Below are 26,422 nucleotides of genomic sequence, written 5' to 3' on the forward strand. Positions count from 1 at the left end.
TTTTGGGTCCGTTTGTTCACACATCTTATTCTGGGTGCAAAGAGACGCTGCAAGCAGGATATACATAACATAAAAGCATGAAGAAATTACTCACTGGCTGGCATGCACAAAAGGCAACTGGGATTTAGTGAGCTGCTAAGCAAAGCGCCAGTGTGCTGACCACCCCAACAAGGCTCTGGGGGCCAGGTAGGCACTGGTCCCAGAGGCAGGGTGGGCTCCGTGGGATGCTCAGCCCCACAGAGAGGCACCTGCCACCCACACGCTGGCACCGGCAGCTCAGCCCGGTGACTCCCACCTAGCTGCCCTCGGGTGTTCCCCTAAGATTTCTGGGCTGGTGTTTTCTTTCTTGAATCCTTGACCCATCAATGATCCCATCTCAACAGCCCTGCTCCTGCCTCCAGTGTTACCTTTCGTACCGCTGTGGGAATGCTCTCACAGCTGTGCCAGTAGCCTGGCCACAGGTCAGGCAGCAGTGCTCCATCAGGGCCCCCAGCACCCGGCCAGTCCTCGCCATGGCAAGAGGGGAAGATCATGGCAGGGATTGCGGAGAGGGAGTTTTACAAATGGCTGAGGACTTCCTCGGGCCCCATCTGCCTCTGCTGTCCACAGACTAGAAACAAAGGAGGTGTTTCCTGCGTCCATCTTCTTCCATTTTCTTTCACTGCCAATAGGTGCTTTGCCCATAGCCACCTTGCCCTGGTGGACAGGTCATGGATGAGGGTGGTTGCTCTTAAGCACTAGACTACATGACCCTTAAGATGAGCAAATTGTAATTTATCTTTCTCTCCCGCTCCCCATACCACAGAACACAGCTCAAAGGCATTGGAAAATCCGCCCGCAAATCTCTAAGGTCTGTGAAGCAGATGCAGCCAGGTGAAAGATGTTAAGGTGAAGACTTCTTCCTTTGCTGTGAATGACAGCATTTACTCCTCAACACAGAAAGCTGTGTGGGAGGGAATGCCACGTAACTCGGCTTCCTTATAGAACTAGCTGACCAGGAGCCACCCCTGCTTGAGTACATCAGATTTAATCTACTTCCCTATTAAAATTTGAGTCCAGGTGCTTAGCATAAAGGGATTTGTATAGTTAGTATCTTCCTGAATCCACTCATTCCAGTAACATAGATCTGAAAAACTATTCTTTTGAAATATAGTCTACTTCTGCTGTAGACATTCAGACTTTGGACAAAAGGAACAAGTACCTGACATACTGAGTAATGAGCTACTGTATCTAAACAGATGATTTGGGGCTCCTTCTTTCATTCTGGAACACACTTAAGGTGTACATTTGGTAACAGCAGAGTTTTCAAGCAATCCTGACTGATGTGATTCATAACAGAAAGCTTTTGTCAACAGTGAGGTCAAACCCAAAGGAAGAGGGAAATGTCACTGCCTAATCACTTAAGCTAAAGGACTGGCTTGACCAGACTGGATGCTTTAGAAGAACAAAGTAACTTAGAGCAGATGTGGATTAAATTGAACTCCTGTACAAGTGTACACAAGCGCACGATCTGTGTAAATTGAACTTCTCCCTTTTGTGATTATACACAAGCTGTAACAGCAGGATGACTGTTACACAGAATCTGCAAATTTTGCAACAGTTTTCACAGGACAAAAAAATGCAGGCATACATTATTTTGGAATACTGTCTGACCCAGTTTAGGACTTTTCATTTGGCAGTGTATTGTACTAAATTAAATTAAGTGGGATGCTGGATCAAAGACAAGTATTAAGGCAGACTGTTGGCTGAGGGTTTGTGTGAGACACCACATTCCAGTTTGTCTTCACAAAATGCACAACTGAGACATTTTATCTGTGGGGTCAGCTGGACTGCTTGTATTATTCATAAGATTTATGTAATTGTGGTACAATTACTCAAGTATTATACAAAATATTAAAGATCACCTGTCTTCCTTACTCTGTGCTTCACGTCTTGTTTATGCCGAAATATTTTCATGTTCATTTTCTTTTGGGAACAAAGTGAGCACAAACGCAATGCTGCCATCTGAGAGTGGTTTATGTTGCCTTAATCATTAGCCAGAGAAGACAACAGTTCTGATTTAACCCTGAAAGGCTAAGTGAGGCTTGCTAAGGAAAGCGGTCTGCAACCAATCAAGTGATGAAAGACTACCCCACTGCAAAGCAATTCAACTCCAAAAGCCAGTAGCCTCCCAGAGCTGTTTCAGGTGCCAGAGTTAAACTTAAGACTGGAAGCTGTAAATAAAACATGGACTGGGTGACCTGGGTTTTGGCTTCGGCCTGCATCGCCTTTCCCAGCTGCCTGGAAGGCAAATAACCTTTGCTCCATTTTCAAGTTTGACAGGAAGCAAGACTGTTGTTCCGGAAAAGCTAACCCCCTGTCTCAGCCATTCCTGGGCCATGGACCTACATGTTCTGGGGCAAACCTCATTATGAACTTGACAGTTTTTCTAATAAGCTTAGAACTTACCTTAAGTTGAGACACCTTATGTAGATTAAGCTGTATGAAGACTTCTACAATAGTATTACATAATTTTTAGACTCCGGTTGCCTTTTTCAGAGGAAAAACCCAACAGAATTGAGTAATAGAGTGAATTGTTCTCTAAATACATGACAAGTGAATCTAGACCTTTTTCTTTTGAAGTGAGTAGGACAAAAGATAGGTAAGGGTAGTCTGGGGTTTGGAAAAGTTCTTAGTCTGTACTAAATTGTGGAGATCCTTTTGCACATTTATTATCTTACCTTTGTAAGTCTGGAGGGACAGTGCAAGAAGAGTCCTGTTTCGGGTCATTATAAGTCAATCTCCCCGTTCCATGTTAACAGCAGTATTTCATGTATGGAAGCACTATTGTGGAATTTTGTTAGTCATGTTCTTTTATTATTTAGCATTCAGCCCAGTGAAAAATTACAGTAGTACTATGTGGTGCTGCTAGTTTAAGTATGTATTCTTCCAATCTACTATGAAAAAAAATGCATGCTAAATAACCCCGTTCCAAGAAAGAAGGGCACACACTAAGCACAAACATCTCATAGTAAGAATGCTGCATAGGCAGCAAAAAGCAGCAGCTGGTTGGCATTTGGTAACCCCATACTTTGGATCAACAAATCCTATGGTGTGCTGTTTCCTTTGTTGCTAAACCCATAATTTCCAGCCATGACTCTTTTTTAACTGCTTCAAAAGCTGCACCAACAGTATTATGCTCTTTATAAAAAAAAAAAAAAAAAAAAAAAGATATATAATTGCACCGAACTTTTTCTAATAACAGAAGAATTGAGGGGGTGTATTTCATACTTACGAAGTACTTTACAGGGACTAAACAAATTGTCTGTATGATACTATTAAAAATAGTCAAGCCATCCATAATTAAAGATAATGTATTCTTTCCTAGGTGACAAAGCTATTTAGCATTTCATGTTTTGAAGCCCTTCTTTCAAAGCAATCTACAGTTAATTTAAGCAAACAAGATGCAAGGTCACATCTCAATTGCTTTACAGCCTGATGACCTTAGAAACATCAGGATTAGCCTAATTTAAGAGTCACTATAACTCTTCTACACCCTACAACAGTTTGGACAACAGAGCTTGTGAAGAAAGTTGTTCAACTTAAACTAACACGACAGATGTAGTTAACTGCATATGTTTTTCCAAAAGTGACATTGATGATTCCCAGTAACCTCTTGCTCTTTTCAGACACCTCCATACAACTAGAAGATCTGCTTTTATCTTAAGCTTTCCCTCAAAAAGTTGTCTCAAATGTTAAAATTGCTACCGTCAAAATATAAATAGCAAAAATAAGTTAGTCCTCAACTGCAGTCTGAGCTGAATTGTACAGGGATGACTTACTGAGGAATAAACTTGCCCCTTTCCTAGATCAGATAAAAAGTCTGTTAGCTGTGTAGGAGGCAAAGACTCTCACCAAAAGACTCTCCTCTTCTGTGTGCTCTGCAATGGCCTTCATTGTGGTTCATCTAAAGTCTTCATAAGTTTTACATACATTGATGAATATTAAGCTTTTTAAGAGAGTTATAATTCAGTCTATTAATATGCAAATGGTACTCTAAGCCTGCAGCACACTGGCTTTAACTTGACAGAGAACAAAAATATCCTCCTTTTTGAAATGCTAAGCACACCCCAATTCTTTTAAGTAGGTACATTGCTGCAAATGCTATGATGAGAAATCCTTTAAACATTTCTACTCAATAATAGGGAAGCAAAGTGATTGTAATTAATTCTTTATTATGTATTTTTATTAATAGGTGTTGTTATTTGGGGCATGCATAATAACACTGCAACAATTATATTTATCACAGCATTACAACAGAAACTATCTGAAACCTTGAATTTTTGCATTTTGTGAACAGAGTTTACTGCTGCTGCAGTCTTGTTTGAGATTCAAACCAGTTCTCCCTGATAAGTCAGGCTGATAAAGCAATCCACCTCCAAAAACAACCAGGCAAGATTTTGGCACAAACTGCAGTCTTGGCTGTAAGTTACATTACACCAGGGGATGTCACCAGTGAAGACACGATACCAAATTTTGTGCTGCAACTTGAATAATACCTGGAAAGGGAATAAAGTAGTTCATCATCCAGCAATTATTTAGAAGCAAGACAGTAAATAACACAGATATACTTATTGTTTATAACCTTATTTGTTGTTATTACTGGAAAAAGATATAAGAATATCTTCTTTTCCTATACAGAATCACTCATGCTTATAGTGAAGAGCAGCATTTAAAACCAGAAACACATTGGAATGCCAATGCGTAAAACAAAGACAGTCAATTGTCTGGGACAGGCTGTGCTAGACGACAGATTTGTGACAGTTCAAGAAGCTGCCATTCTTTGCTATCCATTCTGCCCATTTATTCGGGGTGAATGCCCTAGTAACAGAATGGAGCGTGTGCTCAATCCTCAGCTATTCCATTTTCAGCTAAATACCAGACTTTCCACCAAAACAGACAAAAGGGATACCGGCATGTGTCTGCCAACACCGCTGCAACAATGGCAACATGTAGTAGAGAAGGGATAAACACTGTGAAGCAGCTACTGCTGCAGCAGTTCTTCCCATGAACTGGCATAACCCTCTGAGCACGAATAGTGACTCTGCCTTTCAGAAGACACGTTAAGAAGTGTCGCAAAACGTGTAAGAAGTAATGGCCTTTGCCTTTTTAACAATGTGTAAGATAAGGACAAAGTTTCACTCTTGCATCGGAACTGCACTGGTAGAAGTTCAGACCCACAACTGCCAGACTGACATCTCATCTAAGCAAATGCATACATCTAATTTAATGCAGAAGTGCACTAGAATCTAACGTATAAACTCAACATTATTGTTTTAGGAAAGTGCCTGCTATCCTGAGCCATTATATAAGTCATTCATAACTCCTTCTTTGCACAGACTAAAAGCTGTAGAAGACATGAGAAGACCATATATGCATATTTACTCAGAATGAAAAAATTTTATACTACTAAGCCACAACTCTTTCTAAATGGATGAAGTACATTTCTAGTCTTGCCTGTAGTATGAAAATAGTGTTCCAGAATTAATACAGATTCATATGAAAACTAAGGAGAAATACACAATTCACATGTTAAATAACATGTGGCATCCTGCACCCCCTGAAATTTAAGTCAAAATTATTTATGTAAGGACTCATACTTCAGTACCTTAAAGATGAAAATCTATTTATGCAGATAACTAGTATAAAACTGACACAGCAATATGAGCATTCTGCACTGCTCTCACTGGGCTGACTTAAAGACAGTTCAAATTCTGTGGCAAGGTTAATCCTTCCGTTTGGCAGATACCCAAACTCCTCCTCCGTTGCAATGCAGGGGGCTCCTCTTCAATAGGGTAATAAATAAAACTTTCTTTTTTACAGTTATGTAGTTCACAGAACACAAGGAACAATAATTTTCACTAGAGAGAGACATTTATAAAGGGACAACAACGTAAATGTTTCCATTATACCCTTACTTCTCAAACTGCGTGATTATTAATATAAATGAAAGCCTTTAAACAAAAATACAGTAGTATATCACGACGGATCAAAAACCCTTTCCCAGTTTCAGAATCAGGATGGTATCAACAGGCATCACCAAACAATGCTGCATTTGAAACAGCAAATCCTGGTGAAAATCCATCTCCCAACTGAGAAACATTGATACAGTTAATTATCTTCTTTTTTTTTTTTTTTATCCTTCTATCAAAGGCACCCTTCCCTTCCAAAATACAGTTTTATTTGCAACAGTAAACGTACACAAAGTTCTCATCAGTTAAAAACCTGCTGTAACTTAGAAGTGTTACTCTTCCTGCTTTTAAAGCCCTTGCACATGCAGCAGGAAATGAATGCCACAATTGGGTCACATCAAGTAAAAATCACTTTGCAAAAATATTTTTCATTGCAAAACATGTCAGTTCTGTAAACAACGGGGTACAACTTAATTTCTCTATTAGAACTTATTCTAAGCAGAGGCAAGAGGCAATAAGAATTAGTAGATGACAGGAGAAGATGAAGAAATGTAAATCCTGTGCCTGACAGCTTGACTTTAAACATGAAGAATACAGAATGCAGAATAATTATTCAGGCTGGAAGAGACCTCAGGAAGTTACAGTCCAATCTCCTTCTCAGAGCAGGGTTAACATTGGATTAAGACCAGGCAAAAGATATTTAAACCAGAATGCACCTTCCCTCTTGAAGCATTTGAATTGGGTATAGAGTTAATGTGCCCCCAGTAAAGTGAACTCTTTTTAACTACGTGCACATTGAACAGGAAAAAATGAGCAACTCAGTAGCTGAACATACATACAGTGTACTTATTTAACCACTTGTTGGAGTCATGTACACTTAAAAAAAACCCAACCTCTTCATATTAAACTATGCCTACTTTATGGGAAAGAGTTTTATACAAGTCTATAGTTCTTGTAAGCACAGGCTGCATTGGTCACTGTGCAAAATTCCTGAACTGTGAACAGACATTATATATTTTCGCCTAGTACTGTGGCAAAACCATATAATCCTCAGAAGCAAGAAACAAGTGCAACAATTCATACATCACATTTTCATTTTTAATTCAGTAATTATTGAATGGTTCCAGAGCAGGCACTACATTACTTAAAACACAGTCAAGTATCTTTGAAATAATGTTGAAAAATAACCTCTTCACTTCAGTATACACACGCGCATATACACAGACATACACAAATTAATTTAGAAAATCTGTACATATATATTTTTCAGGAAGCAACTCAAAGAACCGTACCACAAAGAATTAGTTTCTGTACTCTGACACACCACCAATTATAATCCATTTTTCTGATGACAGGGTTTAAGGACTCAAAATGCCATGCGGTGCTCTTTAGTAGAAAACGAACCAGTAAATAAATTTATCTATTTAGTGCTAAAAGAAAACACAGAACTCTTTAAATAAAACAAATGCCAATTTATCAGAAATCAGAAATATTTATTGTCCTTGAGCTAGGCAGCGCCCAGTTATTTATGTTTCCTTAAGCTTATCCCCTTGGTAGACAAAAGCTAGAAGTATTTGACTGTGAAAATCCAGGATACTTAATTTCCTATTACTGGCTGCAAAAATGGTTCAAGAAAGGAGTATCCTTGTTGAATCTGAGTCTGAAAGTCCATCTTCTTGATTAGATGCCTCATAATCACCCGCATTATCAGCTAATTCAATGTCTTGATCATCATTACTCTCTGCGCTGTAATCAACTTCTTCAAGGAAGCGAGGCTCATCTTCATCCAAAACGTATGTAGTGGGGCTATAATGAACAAGAAGTTGCATGAATCATGTTAAAAGTTTTACTTGGAACAATACACTCAGATCATGCCCTGTCCGTATCCTGACATACAATAATACAAAAATTACCTCAGGAAAGAGACAGTTTACCTGAAATAGTATTGATTTTTTAATTGCACATAAAACAACTGGGAGCCAAAACCACATTTGTAAGACCCTGAACTAGTCAGTCATACACAACTCGTTACCCAGATGTGCCGTGACAAATTAACTACACATTATAGACCTACACAAATGGCCTGCAAAAACTTCATATAATTATAGCAGTATCAGAAGCTGTTGCAGAAGGATTGTATTGGGTTTGCATGGCAAGGTTTTGGTAGTGGGGGGCTACAGGGTTGGCTTCTGTGAGAAGCTGCAAGAAGCTTCCCCTACAGAGCCAGTGCCAGCGGGCTCCAAGACAGACCCGCCGCTGGCCAAGGCTGAGCCCATCCACAACGGTGGTAGCGCCTCTCTGATAACATATTTAGGAAGGGGGAAAAACAACTGCACAACGGCAGCCAGAGAAGAGAGGAGTGAGAATCTGTGAGAGAAACAACTCTGCAGACACCAAGGTCAGGGAAGAAGGAGGGGGAGGAGATGCACCAGGCACTGGAGCAGAGATTCCCCAGCAGCCCGTGGAGAAGACCATGGTGAGGCAGGCTGTGCCCCTGCAGCCCATGGAGGTCCACGGTGGAGCAGATATCCACCTGCAGCCCATGGAGGACCCCATGCAGGAGCAGGTGGATGCCCAAAGGAGGCTGTGACCCCATGGGAAGCCTGCACTGCAGCAGGCTCCTGGCAGGACCCATGGAGAGAGAAGCCCACGCTGGAGCAGGTTTGCTGGCAGGACTTGTGACCCTGTGCGGGACCCACACTGGAGCAGTCTGCTCCTGAAGCACTGCACCCTGTGGAAGGGATCTAAACTGGAGCAGTTCATGAAGAACTGCAGCCCATGGGAAGAATTCACACTGGAGAAGTTCATGGAGGACTGTCTCCCATGGGAGGCATCCCATGCTGGAGCAGGGGAAGAGAGTGAGGAGAACTCCCCCTGAAGAGGAAGGAGTAGCAAACACAACATGTGATGAACTGACCCCAAACCCCATTCCCTGTCACCGTGCACCACTCCAGGGGAGGAGGTAGAGAGCTCTGGATAAAGTTGAACCTGGGAAGAAGACAGGTGTGGGGGGAAGGTGTTTAAGATTTGTGTTTATTTCTCATTATCCTACTCTGATTTGATTGGTAATAAATTAAACTAATTCCCCAAGTCGAGTCTGTTCTTCCCGTGACGGTAATGGTGATTTCCCTTGACCCATGAGCCTTTCATTGTATTTTCTCTCCCCTGTCCAGCTGAGGAGGAGGAGTGACAGAGTGGCTTTGGCAGTCCAGACAAGGTCAACCCAGCACAAGGATACAACTCAGAAGTAGCAGTTGCTATAAAGTATAAATAAACTAAAAAAACAGATGAGAGTCTAAAAATTCAGTTGGGAAACCTCTGTGTTTTATTAAAACACACATTCTACCGAAAAGCATTGTGAGCAATTACACTGTATGTACCAGAGATGACAAAACAAGTACTCATGTTTACACCTACAACTAAGATTAAGTTCCTATATGAATCACTTGACTCATATCAGGTCCTCACACACTTGCATGCAGTTAAAACTTAAAATTTGTATGTTAAGCCTTGCAACTCAGAGGCAGAGGATTTAAGGAACTGAGCCACTGCCCACAGAACAGTCTATGCCCTTAACTAATGGCCTCCAAGAATAAGAGGACTAACACCTTCAGTATTAACCGGAGAAAGGTTAAAACATAACTTTCTGATCCTCTCATGTCCCTAGGACAGAGGAGAGAAAAAAAGAAAAAAGTGTTTTCCAGACCCTGTTTTACTAACCTCCCTTGGGACATAAAAAACTATCTGCTTAAAAGCACTAAGTAATCCTAAATATTTCATAAGTAATTTTATATTCAGACGAATTCCTAAGAAGGTTTTGTAATGCATTTTACCTAATAATCAAATCATACAGAACTCATACAAAACAGTGAGAATGTTCTTATTGAGAAAGATCACAGGGCACTTTTAGAAATGTTTGCATATTAATTTTGCTGAATTTTGTCTTAAGGCACACCACAACCTAGCTTGGCTGTGGCTTTATAATCAAAAGGATTTATCACCGCTTCTTTCTAAAGGTCTTTTAGGAGCTTAAGTGGACCACCTGAAATCTGCAATGCAATCTCAATTAGACATAAATAAATGTCACAGTATTCTTCCTCTACCTGTACCCTCAATGACACGCTACACTGTAATGTTTTGTGCTGTTGACAGTTAATTCAAATATTGGGAGAAGAACAAATGAGAAGAATTATTAGTCCTAGCTTAGGGGAAAAAAGAAAAAAAAAAAAGGACAGAAGACCTAAAACAGCACGAAAATAAATTGTTGAAAATTCAATTCATTCACTGTCTCAGGATTTACTTTTGCAACAATCTGTATCATGGTTCACTAAACAAGCTTTTACTCATTAAGCCACACAAAAAGGAATGTTCCACAAAACTAAATACTTTTAAAGATTATTTAAGCCGTAACTAGGGCAACAACCCACTATGCTGGTTAATGAACTGAGTGTTTAAAACAAAATTGTTTCAATTTAGTAGAGAAAAATAGTGAGGAAAATACCCAGTATCTTTGCTAAGATGTGTCTTTCATTTTACAGGTGGGGAACCCAACATACCATAAGGATACATGCTTTACATGAAGAACCTGTGGTAGAACCAGCAAAGGAATACAATTATTCTGTGCTTTCAACCTGTGACGTAGGAAGTCACTACCTACCAACACTTCTTCTAAGGAAAAAAAAGTTGGGGAAAAAAAAAGTTTAAATGTTTAATGTATTTAAAAAACTAAATGAAAGGAACTTCATCAAATGTATCACATTCCAACGAGTGCACAGCTCTTTTGCAACTTCTGCTTCTGATCACTTAACACAGATAATGATTTGTTAGGTTTTGTATGCAAGGAATCCACACTGCAATTGCAAGATAGACTGTGTAATTCAATGCACAGGAAATGGAGCCATTAAATCTGAATGTTGGCCCAATATTAACTAATAATTCTGAATACTGAAACTGACATAGCTCATTGTAGTTTTCTACGACAAATATTTTACTAACTACTAACAATGGGATGCTAATGCCTTACAGTAGGCACTTATACCTCACTGACATGAATTTTTATAATATAGAAGAGTAAAGCTCTTACATTCTATACATTCTTTTTAATAAGTTTCATTATTTGGAAATTAAACTCACATAGTTGATCCAGTTTAATAAAGCAACGCAACAAAACCTATTTTAAGGAGAAAACACAGAACTGGACACACAAGCAAACCACATAGCTGACCTCTTCGAAGTGGCTTGTCAGTTCATAGAATATGTCCTATTTTATATTGTCTTGAAAAACACACAGTTATATGTATTCAATATGTATTTTTGTTATATTTGTATAAATTTATTTTACTTATTCACATACATGTAAGCATATAGGCATGCCCCTAATTTCTAGAAATTCAGCCACTGTGCACAGTCTTGAAGTCAGTGTGTCTGATGTAACACATTTTAGACATTTGGTCTGGCATGTGTACATTCAAAATTCTCATCCGAAACTGGAGGATGCTTTTCATTGACATTTCCCATTTAACAAAATAAAAATCAACATTATAAATTAGTTTCTCTATTCAAGAAAAGTACCATTAGAATAGATTTACAGATCTTATTTTCAAAGGTCCATAAACCTTTAACGTAAAAACTGGCTCTGAAATCTGCCTCATAATAATCTTAACTTTCTACTACCATCCAGGACAATGCACCATGACTTCTCAATCATTTATTACTGAAAATAAACATTAGGATTATATTTATTAAGATTACTTTTTTACTTTCCCTTTCTTGAGTCTTTGTTCCTCATAAAATGGTATCCAAGTACTTTCTACATTCAAAGGAAAAACCTGTTGTCTCATACCACTCACGTACATTTGCTTTCCCATGGCACGTTTTCTTCAGACATAGCAAATGTTAACCTTGGATATTTAACCTTCCAGCAATCTTTATTCTATAGGTTAGCATGAATCTGCAAAGTGTAATTATTACTCCACTATTTTACTGAGGCTGGGTCACAAGAAATTTAGAAGTCAAAACACCTGAAAAAATTTCTTGCTGTTTAATCAAATTCTTTATTTGCCTCCCTGCCACTCCCCACCCTCAGCATATCTTGTGACAATATATTTTTAGCCGCTGTCATGCTGATTCTATGGGGTTTAATTTCCTAACTTCTCCCTTGGGCTGTTTCTAATTAACTCGCTCAATAATCACTCTTCCTCTACCCCTACACCTCCCGCTTTTCCTTTTAAAAGGAAACCATTATTTTTCTCAGAAGTTGTTTATCACAGAACTACAGTTCTGTAAGGTAAGGGATTGCATAATCTGTGTATTTTCTTTGAAGTCACAGCAGTTAAAAGAGAATATTGTATGAAAACCTGAAGTTTTGCAGATTTTAAACATTTAACATTTTATGGGTAAAAAGATGAACTCCTAAATACCTGATTAATATACCTGATGCAATACTGTGGTCTTCATGTTTGTGAATAACTTTGAGAATATCCCTTTCATTTAAAAAAAGTATTTTCTACATCACCTGCCACTGAATACACTGAATTTATGAATTAATACAACTTTTTTCTAAAACATATTTTAATTACCTTTTTTTTATAACAATCCCTTACTATGTTTTTTCTTATTTACATTAATGCTCCAAACATATTAAAGAATAAACCTAGTCACTAACATGGTGTATTTTTTCAAACTAAAATTTTATTTGTCCCTCAAAAGAAATACTTGGATTTTTCATTATCCTTATGACTCAATTACAGAGAAATTAATCCACCATCCAGACACAACTGTTACCAATTTCAATCCCACGGAGATCAGCAGTTTTCTGAGACTACAGGGAAAGTGTATACATTTTAAAACTTTGGAAGAAAAAATTAAGAAATATTCCCTGCCAAACTATGGAGAGTTGCAGCTATTTGGGGAGTTGGGAAAGGAAGGAGACAAAAATCTGAAGAATTAATGATTCCTTTTAAAACTGCATTGCCAGGGGAGGGAAAATTTTAGAGGAGTAAGAGAGTCAGGAAGTATCACAAAGGAATAGTTTCTCCATAATTTTCATTTCCTTTTAGGGTCTATATTCTCTTCTAGGGATCAGCAAAGCTGCTACAGCAGGCAACGTCACACATGCAGCTACATGTGCTGTCCCCTTCAGGAGCTCTTAACCTATGTGTTTTTCCCAAGTAGTAAGTATATTTCCTCATGTGAATTTCCAAGGCTAAAGAGGAGAACAACATGTCCAACTCCTTTCCAAACCGTAAGAAGCTGGGTATCCAAATTCCATTTAAGTCTTGTTTTTAAATATCCCCACTTTCAGAGTTACAAAATTTCACTCCACAGCTTAATAAAAAGTAATTTCAACACTTTCTTTATGCTGTTACCCTGAAATACATCTTGTAAAATTCAAAACTGGATTAAATCAGTTGGATTCAACAATCATTGACTGTAGCCCACACTAATACTTGGATCATGCTACCAGGAGTGGAAGAAAAGCTTGAAAAATTGTATGAAGAATATATAACCTGTTCACCACACTTACTTTTTCTATTTGTTTTGGGTTTTTTTTTTCCCTCGATTACTAGTTTCCTTATTTTGCCCTAGACAAGACAAACAGTACTCCGTTGCTACAGTCTACACAGAATTAAAAGCAATCACTTTCACTTAGGCCAGAGGAGGGTTTTGGTGCATGGGCACTGCCACCAGGCCCACCAGTGAAATTCTGGGTCTCATCTTCAATAGCTTTTTCTTCCAATCTTCTGGAAGGGACAGACAGGACAAAAGTTGTGGCATAAGACACCTTCTTTTTAGCTAAATTGTACTCCTAAGATACTGGAAGAAAGGCCATGAAAAGCTCAAACGCTGCAGGAGAGTGGGAAGGAAAAAAAAAACTTTTACTTCCAGGTGAAGGAGATTAGAAGTATGCAAATGTCTGGGCAAAGTTTAAGAGTTATTAAGGGTGACGGAAATAAAGTAGGACAAATCCGGTTTCCTTCTGGCAGCGTAGAGAGAGACCCTTTGCAAGAAGACCTTGGACACATTCTCACTGCATGTACCCCTCACTCCTTGCCCCACTAGTCTGATGCCTTTTCTCAAGTGTAAGACTAAGTGCAGGAAATGGATTATGCCTCAGGTTTTTTTCTTTCCCACAGCTCCTTCTGGCAGTCTATTTTTTCTCCTATTTTCTAAACATGCTGAGTCCCAAAAGCTCAGTCTGCTTCTCTGCTATAATTTAATCAAATTAACAAACAAAAATACACCATGTTCTAGAACACACCAATGAGCTTCAAAACAATCAATAAAAAGACTAGAATTTCCAAAAAGAGGTCAAGTTATTGCGCAAAAAATAATTGCAGGAAGTCCTTATAGTTATGACTGCAGTCATGTGTTTTTGTTTCATTGCATACAGACCCTATCAAACCTGTCTGCATACCAACTATAATTCTAACTACAAGATCAGTATTACATTTAGTTTAATCTCTTCCATTTGGAACTGGGAGCAAACCATTGGCAAATGGGTTTGAAATAATTAAAGAAAAATAAAGTGTTTAATTCATCACTTAAAATGTTAAAGTGCACTGCCAGAAGGAAATAAATCTACTTAATTGCTTTATTTTTCTTAAGTCAGCTATGTTTCAGACATGGTTCAACATGAACTCAAGGAAACTAAGCCTATGTGTAATGGAATACAGGAGGTATATTTTAAATTACTAACATTTACTTGGTCATTTTAAGTACAACCAGTCAAACCAAAAAGAATTTGAGAAACCCTCAAAACCATTTGCAAAAAATAAAAGCAGTGCTTCTGTGTGTTTAGACTTGAATGTTTAAACTTGCCTGCTTATCCTCTAAAGCATTAAAATTGTGTTTTTGTAAAAAGTAACTCCAGCAGCATCCAAAACACAAGGGAAATAACTACAATCTCATTCACTGCTCTACTCTAACATTAAGGGGACATTACAGCTGTGTAAAAACTACTCTCTTTTATACTTCTTATTCATTAATTTTTTATCTGCATTTTCGGTAGGTAGCTTCTCATTTATCTCTAATGGTAAGTAACGATACAAGGATTCAAGGATTGAATCAAAGGACAAATGGACAACATATTTCACAGATCTGGCATAAAGTTTTCAAGAGGTGTTAATAAAAACCTGTTTTTTAAAGCACTAAGAAATAGAAAAAATTAAATTAAAATCTATTTCCTGTGAGCTACAAAGAGAGGGACTTCTGCTGCACAGAAAAGTAGCCAGATCCTTACAGGTTGGGGGGTGGGGTGTGAAGAAAGAAAACCCTACCAAGCAAACTTTTTCTCCAAACAGCAGTGAGATCTCATGCCCAACTCTCCCATGCATCAGCTGTAAGAGTACCTAGAAACATCAGCCATGGGCTTCTCTACATTTCATTATCATTGGACTGGGAAGTGGGAAAAGCTGAGCTTTACTAGAGGTTTCACCAGGAGCTGCTGCTCATCATAGCTATGGAAATTAGTTGAAGCCTTCTAGCAAAATGTTCTGGAGTGCCTCTCACACCCCCAAGATGACAAGAAAAGTTATGATTATGGAATCTGAATGAACTGCAACATCTTGAGGTAGTGCCCAGTCTTCTTTTTCACTGTACGAGGGAAATACAGCATAGCCTTGAAAACTCGTTCAGTTATCATACAGAAATACTGCTTAAGTAGAACCTACCCCCACATTAAAAAAAAAAAAAAAAAACAAAAACAAAAACCAAACACCAAAAAAAACCCCACTATGAAAGACCAGGGGAAAATCCATGCTGAACCACACTTTTCTTCAGCATTAAAGTCTGCATATTCCTTATCTTTTTTTTTTTTTTTTTGAGGAGGAGCAAAGATCTCATCAATACCTATATCTACTATGCCCTCATTCAGTACTTCCTGAGAAAGTATGAAGCGGATTTCAATAGAATTCATTATAAAAGACTATTATATTAAAATTTATTTTAAATATTATCCAGAATAGAGGAACATGGTATCTCCATTATGGCATAAAACAGCCAACCTCTAACTACAACCTGTTTTACAGTATGTGTTTCAGTTCTGAATATAAGCCTTTCGCTAAATAACATGAGACTTCTCCCTGGAGTATCGTCATCGATAAACAGCACAGTTTTTTGAACTTTATGCTGAGACATGCAGTGAATGCTACCAAAGATAGGAAACTTGGACCCCAATAATATCTGGTCCAATTGTCATGTGGACATATTTGTTGGGGAGCAGAATAAAATTGCTCTGCTCTAGACAGACTTTTCCAAGTAATTGAGGCAAAAAGTCTGACGACCTAAGGTATATGGCAGAACTCGGCTTCTGAGCCTCCAGAAACAAAAACTGAACCATTTCTTAATTCCACCTATGGCAGTATTAATCCCATTAGCAAAGAATGAAAGAATTTATGTGCAAACATAAATTATTATAAGGCACTTTTATTGCTACCAGTGGAGGTACTGTGAACAAAACTACAGTTTCTTGCTTATGCAAAAATTATGTACGTACATGGCTTCTATGGCACTAAGAATAGCTATCAAAATAAAAAAGAGCCAAACCAGTTATCCAGATAGCACAGTCATATTGTTCTAGATTTACTAGAGGAGCATCTTACCAGACTAAGTGTTATGTACTTAAATATTTTTCAATGTTTTTCATTAGAGATGATTGCTTAGGTAACTTTGGTTAAACAAATCTGTTTGAGGATGCATCAGCAGGTACAGACAAATCAGTGGCTCTACATAAGCCTGCTGTGGTTACACATACAGTTTAAGAAAATTCACACTTGGAAAAAAGTGACAGTGTGATATTAGGTCAATATTCCAGTAGTGACACAGACAGCAGTACAGTTTGCAGTTTTTTCTGAAAAATATTCCCTGTTAAGTGTCTGATTCCACTCCCACTTTCCAAATAAAAAGCATTTCCACTGAGTTCAATGAAATAGGTCTCTGTATGAATAATCATGATTATCAAATCACTTTTAAGATGGGGTCAGAACATATAGAGAGTCAGGTACAAATACACAACATATTTCAGTCACATTTTAAAGATAAATTGTTGGAATTTACACATTTAATTTTTCCATCACAGATTCTCACATACATATACAGTACTGCTAAATGAGCACTGATAGCAAGGTACCTATTTTCTCACTTCATGCAACATATTTTTCTATTTTAGCGTTATTAAAGTATTTACATTTAATAGATTCACATTTAATAATTTAAGAAACAAAGCCATCTGACATTAGAAAAATCTAAACAGTTGTTAACAGATTTCTCCAATAAAGTTTAATACCTGTTATGTCAATGTTCCTTATCTGATAAAAACTGTAACTCTAACATGCACAGAATCTGATTTTTTTCCACTATCTTAATTTCTTTAGTGCAGAAGCATTTGGTTATTATCTTTCATCATGTGTATCTGTGTAACACCCAAAGGTCACGATTAGGGGCATTTTTTTTTTTCTATATACAAATTCAGTTTCAAAACATTAAACGAAGTTATTCAACAATCTCTCTCCAAGTTAAAATTTCATCTTACCGTGCAATTACTTTTGTGATTTTCATGGCCTGCTTTTTTGGGATGGAGACTGAACCTTCCTGTTTTTTGAAGTTCCTGAGTACCAGTTACCTTCCTCACACAACAGGATTATAAACATTTCCATGTACAGTCTCAATATTATTAACCTTATTATGAGCCTCATGTTATTTTTCATCTATGCTCACATGTGCCAAGCCAATGACATTGCATTTTTGCAGTAGTAAGTCTTTTATTTGTGCTTTCAGAAAATCCAGTATAAAACAGTCCCCATGCCCTTCGCTCCCACCAACAAAATATAAATCAAGTCAGCGGCAGTTTTCCCCCTGCCCCCAGCATGCTCGTACTTTACATGCAATTCATTTTGGTACATAATAGTTTTTCTAGAGCTAGCTGGATTAATGAGGTATTTTAGCTGGAGAAGGAACTCCAAACTATGCATGTCTATTCATATCCCTCTCTCCGGGATTTGCTTTATTTGGTAACAGTAAAACAACCCACCTTCCCATTTGTTTTTTTTCCTCATCTAGCACTACTCAAGTTTGCTATCAAACAGAAAGCAGTAACAACCTTTTACTCACTGGAGGCGCTTTCATACCCATCATAAACAATGCGCTTTAAAAGTCTGAAATGGAAGAACCATTAAGTCCGAAGGATTATGTTTATGCTTGTACATACTTGCAAAGAAGCGGATCAACTTGTGTACAGACTAACTACGGAAATCCTATTCCAGAATCAGAACCATAACCGTTACCTTTACTGTAGGATTTAGTTTCACTGAAATGAGAAAATCTTTCTCAATAAATGATTGTGCTGATCGATTGAAAGTTTCAGAAATACTAGTTTTTAGTTTAAGGTAACATCTAGCACCAACATTTAACCCACACAACAGTTTTCTACTTCTTTACCACAATTGCACCTAATTGTCTACTGTTTGCAGATCAGTTAAAACCTTAACCAGAGTGGTAAAGCATGACCAATTGCTTCTCCCCCCATGACCCTGGAAAGAAGGTCAAGAACTATAGTTACTTTTTTTATTCACTTCCTTCAAATATCTTTAGAACTGGACTTTTTGTGCATGTGTTCATGGAAAGCGGTATGCTAAAAGGCTGGCTGGTACATGACTCCTCACTCTTTTTTATCCCATCCTGATACTAAAGTATTTTCTGATGTGTCTTTAGCTCTCCAGCAGATACTATGGGGAGTGACTCATGTATGACATTCCTCAATTCAACAGGTGCTGTTTTAAGGCCACTCCATCATACATAACATTAACAAACAGAAATCCAGCACGTAATTTTTTTCCAAAGAACAACCACTAACTACCTGTGAAGTGGGATGCTAACTTTCTCCAGAGGCAATATAAAATACAGATTCTGTATCTGAAGCAGCTATTAATATAAATTTATGTGGAAATCTGGGGCTGTTTTTCAATGCCACCCTGACAATTAATTACTCACAACCACATCTTGATTCAAAATGCTGTAACTGAGGTTTAATATTTCAAAGAGACACATTTATACTGAAGCTTACTTCTAATAAAATTGACAGTGATACAACACTTATGGATAGGAAAAATACTAGATTCTCATTAACATAAAATAGTAGCTGCAAATGAAAAAAAAAGTAAAACTTTTGAAAACTGGGAAGTAGGGCATGGTGGTGTTAGTTGATGGTTGGACTTGATGATCTTACAGGTCTTTTCCAACCTTAGTGATTCTGTGAAATAGGTGTAACATGCCAGTATTAAATTTTGAAGTTCAACACGCTGCACCAATGCACACAAGGAACTCAAGAAAGAAACATGTGCCGTTGCTGAAAGGCTATTGTTTAGAGGCTGTCCACAATAGCTGTCAAGTGAAACTTCCTTACAGCCAGCTTGTATTTATGGAAGAATTCATATTTACAAAATTATTAAAGCCTATATGGCACAAATGCCAAGGGATCAGGAGCTTGTCTGTAAAAGTTCTGAGGGAGAGAAATGCAACTAGATTATGATTTTAGAACCTTGTATTCTTATTACCTAAATTAGCACTCCAATTTGAAGCTGCTCACAACACCAGCACTCAGTGTCTTCTGAGGACAGGCTTAAAGAAACTTCCCCCTTCTCACAGAACCACAGAATGGCTGAGGTTGGAAGGGACCTCTGGAGGTCATCTTGCTCAACTCCCCTGCTCAAGCATGGCCACATACAGCAGGTTGCCAAGGACCACGTCCAGACAGCTTTTGAGTATCTCCAGGGATAAGGAGTCCATATCCTCCATGGGAAACTTGTTCCAGTGTTTGAGCATCCTCACGACAAATATGTATGTAACTGTTATATATACAATGCTTAAATGGAATTTGCTCTATGGTTTGTGCTCATTGCCTCTTATCCTGTGACCAGGCACCACTGGATAGAGCCTGGGTCTATCATTTTTACAACCTCCCTTCAGCTGTTTGTACACCTTGATAAGATGCCACCTGAGCCTTCTCTTCTCCAGACTAACAGTCCCTGCTCTCCCAGCCTTTCCTCCCCTGGGAGATGCTTCAGTCCCTTCATTATCTTAGGGGCCTCTCACTGGACTCTCTCCAGTATGTCCCTGTCTCTCTTGCACTAGGGAACCCAGAGCTGAACACAGTACTCCAGATGTGGCCTCACCAGTGCTGAGGAGAGGGGAAGACTCATATTCCTTGACCTGCTGGCTACACTCCTCCTAATGAAGCCCAGGATACCATTAGCCTTCTTTGCAGGCAGGGCGCATTGCTGGCTCATGTTCAACTCGGTGCCCACTATGACCCCCACAGCCTTTTCTGCAAAGCTGCTTTCCAGATGGTCAGCCCCCAGCATGTACTGGTGCATGGGGTTGTTCCTCCCCAGGGGCAGGACTTTGCACTTCTTAAACTGCATGAAGTTGCTGTCAGCCCATTTCTACAGCCTGTCAAGGTCCCCCTGGATCAGCCACTCCTCCCAGTTTGGCGTCATCTGCAAGCTTGCTGAGGGTACACACTGCTTCATCATCCAGATCATTAATGGAGATGTTAAACAGGATGGGACCCAGTATTGACCGCCAGGGTACAGCACTACTTATTGGCCTCCACCTAGACCTTGTGCCACTGATCACCATCCTCTGAGCTTAGCTGTTCAGCCAGTTTTCAATCCACCTAACTGTCTGCCCATCCAGCTCATACTCCATCAGCTTCTCCATAAGGATCTTATGGCAGTCAGTGTCAAAAACCTTACTGAAGTCAAGGCAGACAACATCCACTTCATTCCCGTCATCTACCAAGCCAGTCATTTCATTGTAGAACGTTACCAGATTGGTCAAGCATGACTTCCCTTAGTGAATCCATCTTGACTACTCATGATTGCCTCCTTCTTCATGTGGCTGGAAATGCTTTCCAGGATTAGCTGTTTTATTACCTTCCCAGGGATCAAGGTGAGGCTGACCAGCCTGTAGTTCCCTGGGTCCTCGTTCTTGCTGTTCCTGAAGATAGCAATGGCATTTGCTTTCCTGCTGTCTTCAGGCACCTGTCCCAATCACCATGATCATTCAAAGATCATTGAGAGTGGCCTTGCAGTGACATAATCCAGCTCCCTTTGCACTCATGGGTGCATCCCATCAGGACCTACGGACTTATGTAAGTCCAGTTTGCTTAAGTGTTCTCCAACCTGTTCCTCTTCCACCGGGGGTAAGTCGTCTGTGCTCCACACTTCCCCCAGTCTCTGGGTCCTTAGATTACTGAAAGCTGGTCTTGCTAGTAAAGACTGAGGTGAAGAAGGCATTCAGTACCGCAGCCTTTTCCATGTCATGAGTCAACAGGGCTCCTGTCCCATTCAGCTGTGGGCCCATATTTTCCCTAGTCTTCCTTTTACTGCTTACGTACTTACAGAAGCCCTTCTTGTTGCCTTTGACATCCCATGCCAGATTCAGGTCCAGGTGGACTTTACCTTTCCTTACCATGTCTCTGCATACTAAGACAGTGCTTCTATGTTCCTCCCAGGTTACCTGTCTTTGCTTCCACCTTCTGTGTATTTGCTTTACACATTTCATTTTTGCCAGGAGCTCCTCATTCATCTGTGCAGGCTTCCTGGCATTTTTGCTTAAGTTACTGCTCATGGTAATGGACTGCTCTTGAGCTTGGAGGATGTGGTCCTTCAATATCCACCAGCTTTCTTGGGCCCGCCTTCCCTCCAGGGTCTTATTCCATAGGACTCTTCCAAGCAGATCCCTGAAGAGATCAAAGTGTGCTCTCCTCAAGTCCATGGTTGTGATCTTGCCTTTTGCCCTGCTCCCTCCTCTTGGGAACCTGAGCTCCATCATCTCATGGTCACTGCAGCCAAGGCTACCTTCAATGTTCACATCCCAACCAGCACATCCTTGTTTGTGAGTACCAGATCCTGCAGAGCACCTCTCCTTGTTGGTTCATATATCACTTGGTTCCAGAAGTTGTCATCAATGCTCTCCAGGAAGCTTCTGGATTGCTTATGCCCTGCTGTGTTGTTCCTCCAGCAAATACTGGGGTGGTTGAAGTCCCCCACGAGGACCAAGGCTTGCAAACATGAGGCTGCTTCTAGCTGTCTGTAGAAGGCCTGATCCATTTGATCTTCCTGGTCAGGCAGTCTACAGCAGACACCCACTACCATGTCATACAGAGTTATCTGCTCTTTAATACTCACCCATAAGCTCTCAGTTGGCTCATGATTCATCCCCAGACAGACCTCCATGCATTCCAGCTGCTCTCTCATATAAAAGGCAACTGCCCCTCTTCGTCTTCCCAGTCTGTCCTTACTTAGTGAGCCTGTATCTCTCCACTGCAGCACTCCGGTTGTGCAAGGCATCCTATCACGTCTCCATGATCCCAACAAGATGATAGCCCTGCAACTGCACATAGATCTTTAATTCCTCATATGTATTCCCCATGCTGCATGCATTAGTGTGCAGACACTTCAAAGAGGCACCCCAGCATACCAATTTCCCAGAAAGGGTGTGGGATTTTTCCCATGCAGTCCCTTATATGCACTTCCTTGCTCACATGCAAATGCTTAACAGAATGCTGTAAAGCAATGCTTTAAAGAAGACAGTCAAAGTGACTCTTAACTATTTCATATTTATGAATAACTAATTTATTTTAAGTACGATACTTAGTGAAGAAGTTTCCTACAACCCCTTTGCGTACCTCTGTGTGTTAAGGCTAACTCAGCTGTTCGCACTGCCCTTCTAGACCGAAGCCTGCCTATACTGTTCTCCTGTGGAGACTCTGCAACTTCCCTAGATGACTATTCCAGAACTTCATTTTTGCTTGCCGTATAGAAATTTTACCTAAAGTCTAGATTGACTTTTCCTTGTAATTTAGGGCCATTACTCCTGGTCCTGTCTGCCCGAGACAGAACAGACTCTTTGCATCTGTCTTCTTGTATTTGAAGGCAGCTGTCATGTTCTTTCTTCCTTCTCCATCTCCTAGTTTTCCTTTTCATTTTGATAAAGGCCTTGTGAGAAAAATTGTAAACAAAACAATTAATAAAGATGGAATTCCATCTGGTGATTTCTCTCAAGACCTTTACAGTATAAAACATTGCCCCTTGCTCCCCAGCTTTATGTCAACAAATATATCTGAGGTGCGCTACAGAACTTTTTTCAAGCATCCACACACTTCCTTAGCAGTTAACATTTTTCACTTCTCAAGTTTTGGTCTCTTTTGTCACCACTTACATCTCATCCCAAAGAAAACTGGAATGTCTATCAGACAGTAAGCTCCTCATGTACTTAAGAAGAATGCTAAACAGATTACTTTCAGAGTAATCCCTGACAACAACACACATGAAACAACACATAAGCAATTCAATTTTTTTCTCTTTAGGCTGATCCCTGTCCATGAGACAAAACCCACTGAATCTGTTTTCCTAATCCAAAAGCTTATGACAAGAGAGCTGCTTTCCATAGTTAACTGATGATCAACTATCTCAGCCCCAGGCGTAACAGCAGTGGAAGATTTTCTGTGCTAATCTCCCTGTAGTATTGCTCATTAAACTACTATGCTACAAAAATGGACAAGCAAGACACTTTTTAGAGCAAAGCAGATAATTACATTTATTCATTCTAATGGCCAATTTTTCAACCAAGGCAAGGAATAAAACAAAAAGAGTTCAAGAACATTCACAGTTTATCCTCTGCCCCCATTTTTTTTTAAACACACTATAGAGATAGTGGAATATGGTTTTACACTTGCAAAACCAAAGACACTGATTTTTTTATTTACAATTTCAAACCCTACCATACAAGGCTGAAAGTAATTCATACAACATCAAATGAAAATTTAGAGTAATAGACTGAACAGTAATGTTACAAATGCTGAGCGCTGCTCTCTGCTGCTACCACTGTTTCGGTATCAATGTTACATTAGTACAGTAAACAACATCAAGGCATTCTTAGTGATTAAAATATTGTAATTTGCTTGCACTGGAGACACCATGCTAATGCCATTCCAACAGTTGTAGGGCACTTTCTGCTTTTTTCAGCATCTGCCATATGACTCTCTCACAGTGAGCCTACCTACGCTTCAGTGAGGCTTACACACTGGTCGGGGTGCATTACTCCAAAGCGTTTTTCTCATCCTATCTCTTCCAGGAATACCTAACTCAGCCTTACCAAAGCACAAAACTTGATCTGACAGTAAAAATACGGCCATTACAAGCATGCTAATGCTGTTCTAGTGAGTAAATGATACTGGGGGATCCAGCCATCACTGGAGTGATAGACATCTACACATCACAGCTACTGTTCATATACTTTTAACCGCTGCCTTAAGACACCCTCCTATTGTTACTCCTATGGTTCTTATCACCTATTAGCTTATACTTCACTTTTCATTACTATCTGTAAATGCTAAGCATGAACACAAGCTCCAGTCTTTCTCCGTACTCCACATTCTGATAACACTTATGTGTTTAAATGCTGGAACTAAACATCATCTCTCCCTTCCGCAGGGTACCACAGATGCCCTCTCATATCTCCGCTAGTTTTGCACGGTCTACAGACAAATTGCTCATTAGTCTAGCACCTAATGAAAGTCTTAGTCTCAAGCACCTTCTTGCACCTCCTTGTTTCACAAAAACAATAATAATTGCACAAAAACAATAATAAATTTCTTTTTTTCCTCAAATTTCCACAGTATTGCTTTAGCTAAGTTGGAGCTACAGCCAAGGCCACCATAAAAGTGTTTTTGGCTCTAAGTATGCCAAGTGTAACATATTACACTGTGTACATCTTACTCTTTTCCAATTTAATGCTCTTCTGAAGTCTAGAACTCTGCTTTATTTAATCTCTAACCAGATTTTCAGAAAGAGACGCTTGTACATTTGAAATCACTTGCTTGCTGTGTATCCCAAATTACCATGTACATGTGGATACTTCAGTGATGAATTACATGAATGGAAATATGCAACACTAGGCATACTTTTGCAAGCCTATCTAGAGCTTTAAGAATTGGCAACTTAATAAGCTAGCTACTGAGCAGATACAGGACATTTCTTTTGTAACCCAAACCTTATTTCACACATTTTAGATTCTTTATATGTTGTTAAATATCTCTACCAGAGGTGAAAGAGGTTTGGAAAGGAAAAGAGTTTAGAAGAAAAACTTACAGTTCTTACAGTGCTTTAACTCATGTACTTTAAGCCTGTCTAAATACATTTTTAATACTGTAGCCAGTAATAAAAAAAAAAAAACCTCTCAGACACAATTGAGACCTAAGACATACTGAGTTTTACTGCATGTAATAACTCCCCAACGACATTAAAATTGCCAGTGTTTATCCCAGCAACAAATGCGAGAGTCTAGCTCTGTATTTATTGTTTTCTTTAAAAGTTTGAAGCAATTGACTCAACACAATAGGCTTCCAATATATGCAGATTATTGTTATGCTAAGAGGTCACAACACATCAACATTATTTTTGATAAGCAGAAGATTTTTGAGAGAATCTTTACCTCACTTGAGAAACTCAAATTTCTCCTGAAAAAAACCCAAAGTAAATATAATAAATGTGTACTACCTTGTCACTTTACAGCTTGACTCAATCAGTTCATTTTCAATATCCAACAGATTAGAAGGCAGATTGTATTCCAAAGGTGAGGCCATTCTTTTTAAACGCAGTAAGCCAACACAGAACTTTGCTCCCATCTCCTCCAGTTCTCTTGTCCCTATCTGCAATCCCTAATTTAAAAATAAGATTTAAAAATACAAAATAGGTACATGCAGATAGACCCACAGATACTGCAGAATTACTATTACAATTTTCATTATTTTAATATGGTCTCTCTCTCTAAAGACAGAACCATTAAGAAATGTAGAGTAAACACTCAGCAAGAGTATCAGAGAAAACTCAGAGAATAACTACATGATTCCTTTATGGCTGAACAGACATTTCTGGACACATCCACATTTCTTTGGAGCTTCCTAGTCTACACTTCTAGCACATCAATATTAAAAGGACTTCACCCAGCGGCATCGGAAAAGAGATAGAGATCATATCCAAGTTTGTAAGTATAAATTATATAAAAACCTGAGACAAAATTTATAAAAAAGAATTTCAAATACTAAGATTTCAAATACAAAATTCTTCAACAGAAGTTCCATCAGAATGAAAAAAATGAGTGAATTCGTACTGTAGCTGTGATGAAGTTCATTGCTATGCTCTGGCACATAAATAAGACTATTTAAGGCAACAAAGTAACTCCTTGACACAAACATCTCTTCTCCTCCTGTAAGTTAGAAGCTACATGTGTTAATTCCAAAAGCATTTATTCACACATTTAGTAATTAAAACAACAAACAAAATATCAAAAGCCATAGCTGTTTTCTAACTCGAATGATATACCAAGGCATTTTCCTCTGCAAAGAGTATTTAGGAGGTAGAACTTGTGTAATATTCTCCAAGTTTACATATGTGATAAAGCTCCCATCA

General features: G+C 38.9%; 1 protein-coding gene across 3 annotated transcripts in view; it reads right to left on the minus strand.

Annotated features, from left to right (window-relative positions):
- Positions 1–7,031: 7,031 nt before the first annotated feature.
- Positions 7,032–26,422, minus strand: part of AGTPBP1 (ATP/GTP binding carboxypeptidase 1) — a 59,570-nt gene continuing 40,179 nt past the window's right edge. For 2 of the 3 annotated variants that reach the window (XM_059833264.1, XM_059833261.1), the window contains 2 exons: positions 25,511–25,671; positions 7,032–7,757 (listed from right to left, as the gene is read on the minus strand). In XM_059833264.1, coding sequence (XP_059689247.1) covers positions 7,580–7,757; positions 25,511–25,671 — 339 coding nt within the window. In that variant the 3' untranslated portion in view covers positions 7,032–7,579. The remainder of the gene's footprint in view (positions 7,758–25,510; positions 25,672–26,422) is intronic. The other variant, XM_059833263.1, reaches the window with a different exon arrangement.

The sequence above is a fragment of the Gavia stellata genome, chromosome Z, assembly GCF_030936135.1.
Source record: "Gavia stellata isolate bGavSte3 chromosome Z, bGavSte3.hap2, whole genome shotgun sequence".
Taxonomy (NCBI): domain Eukaryota; kingdom Metazoa; phylum Chordata; class Aves; order Gaviiformes; family Gaviidae; genus Gavia; species Gavia stellata.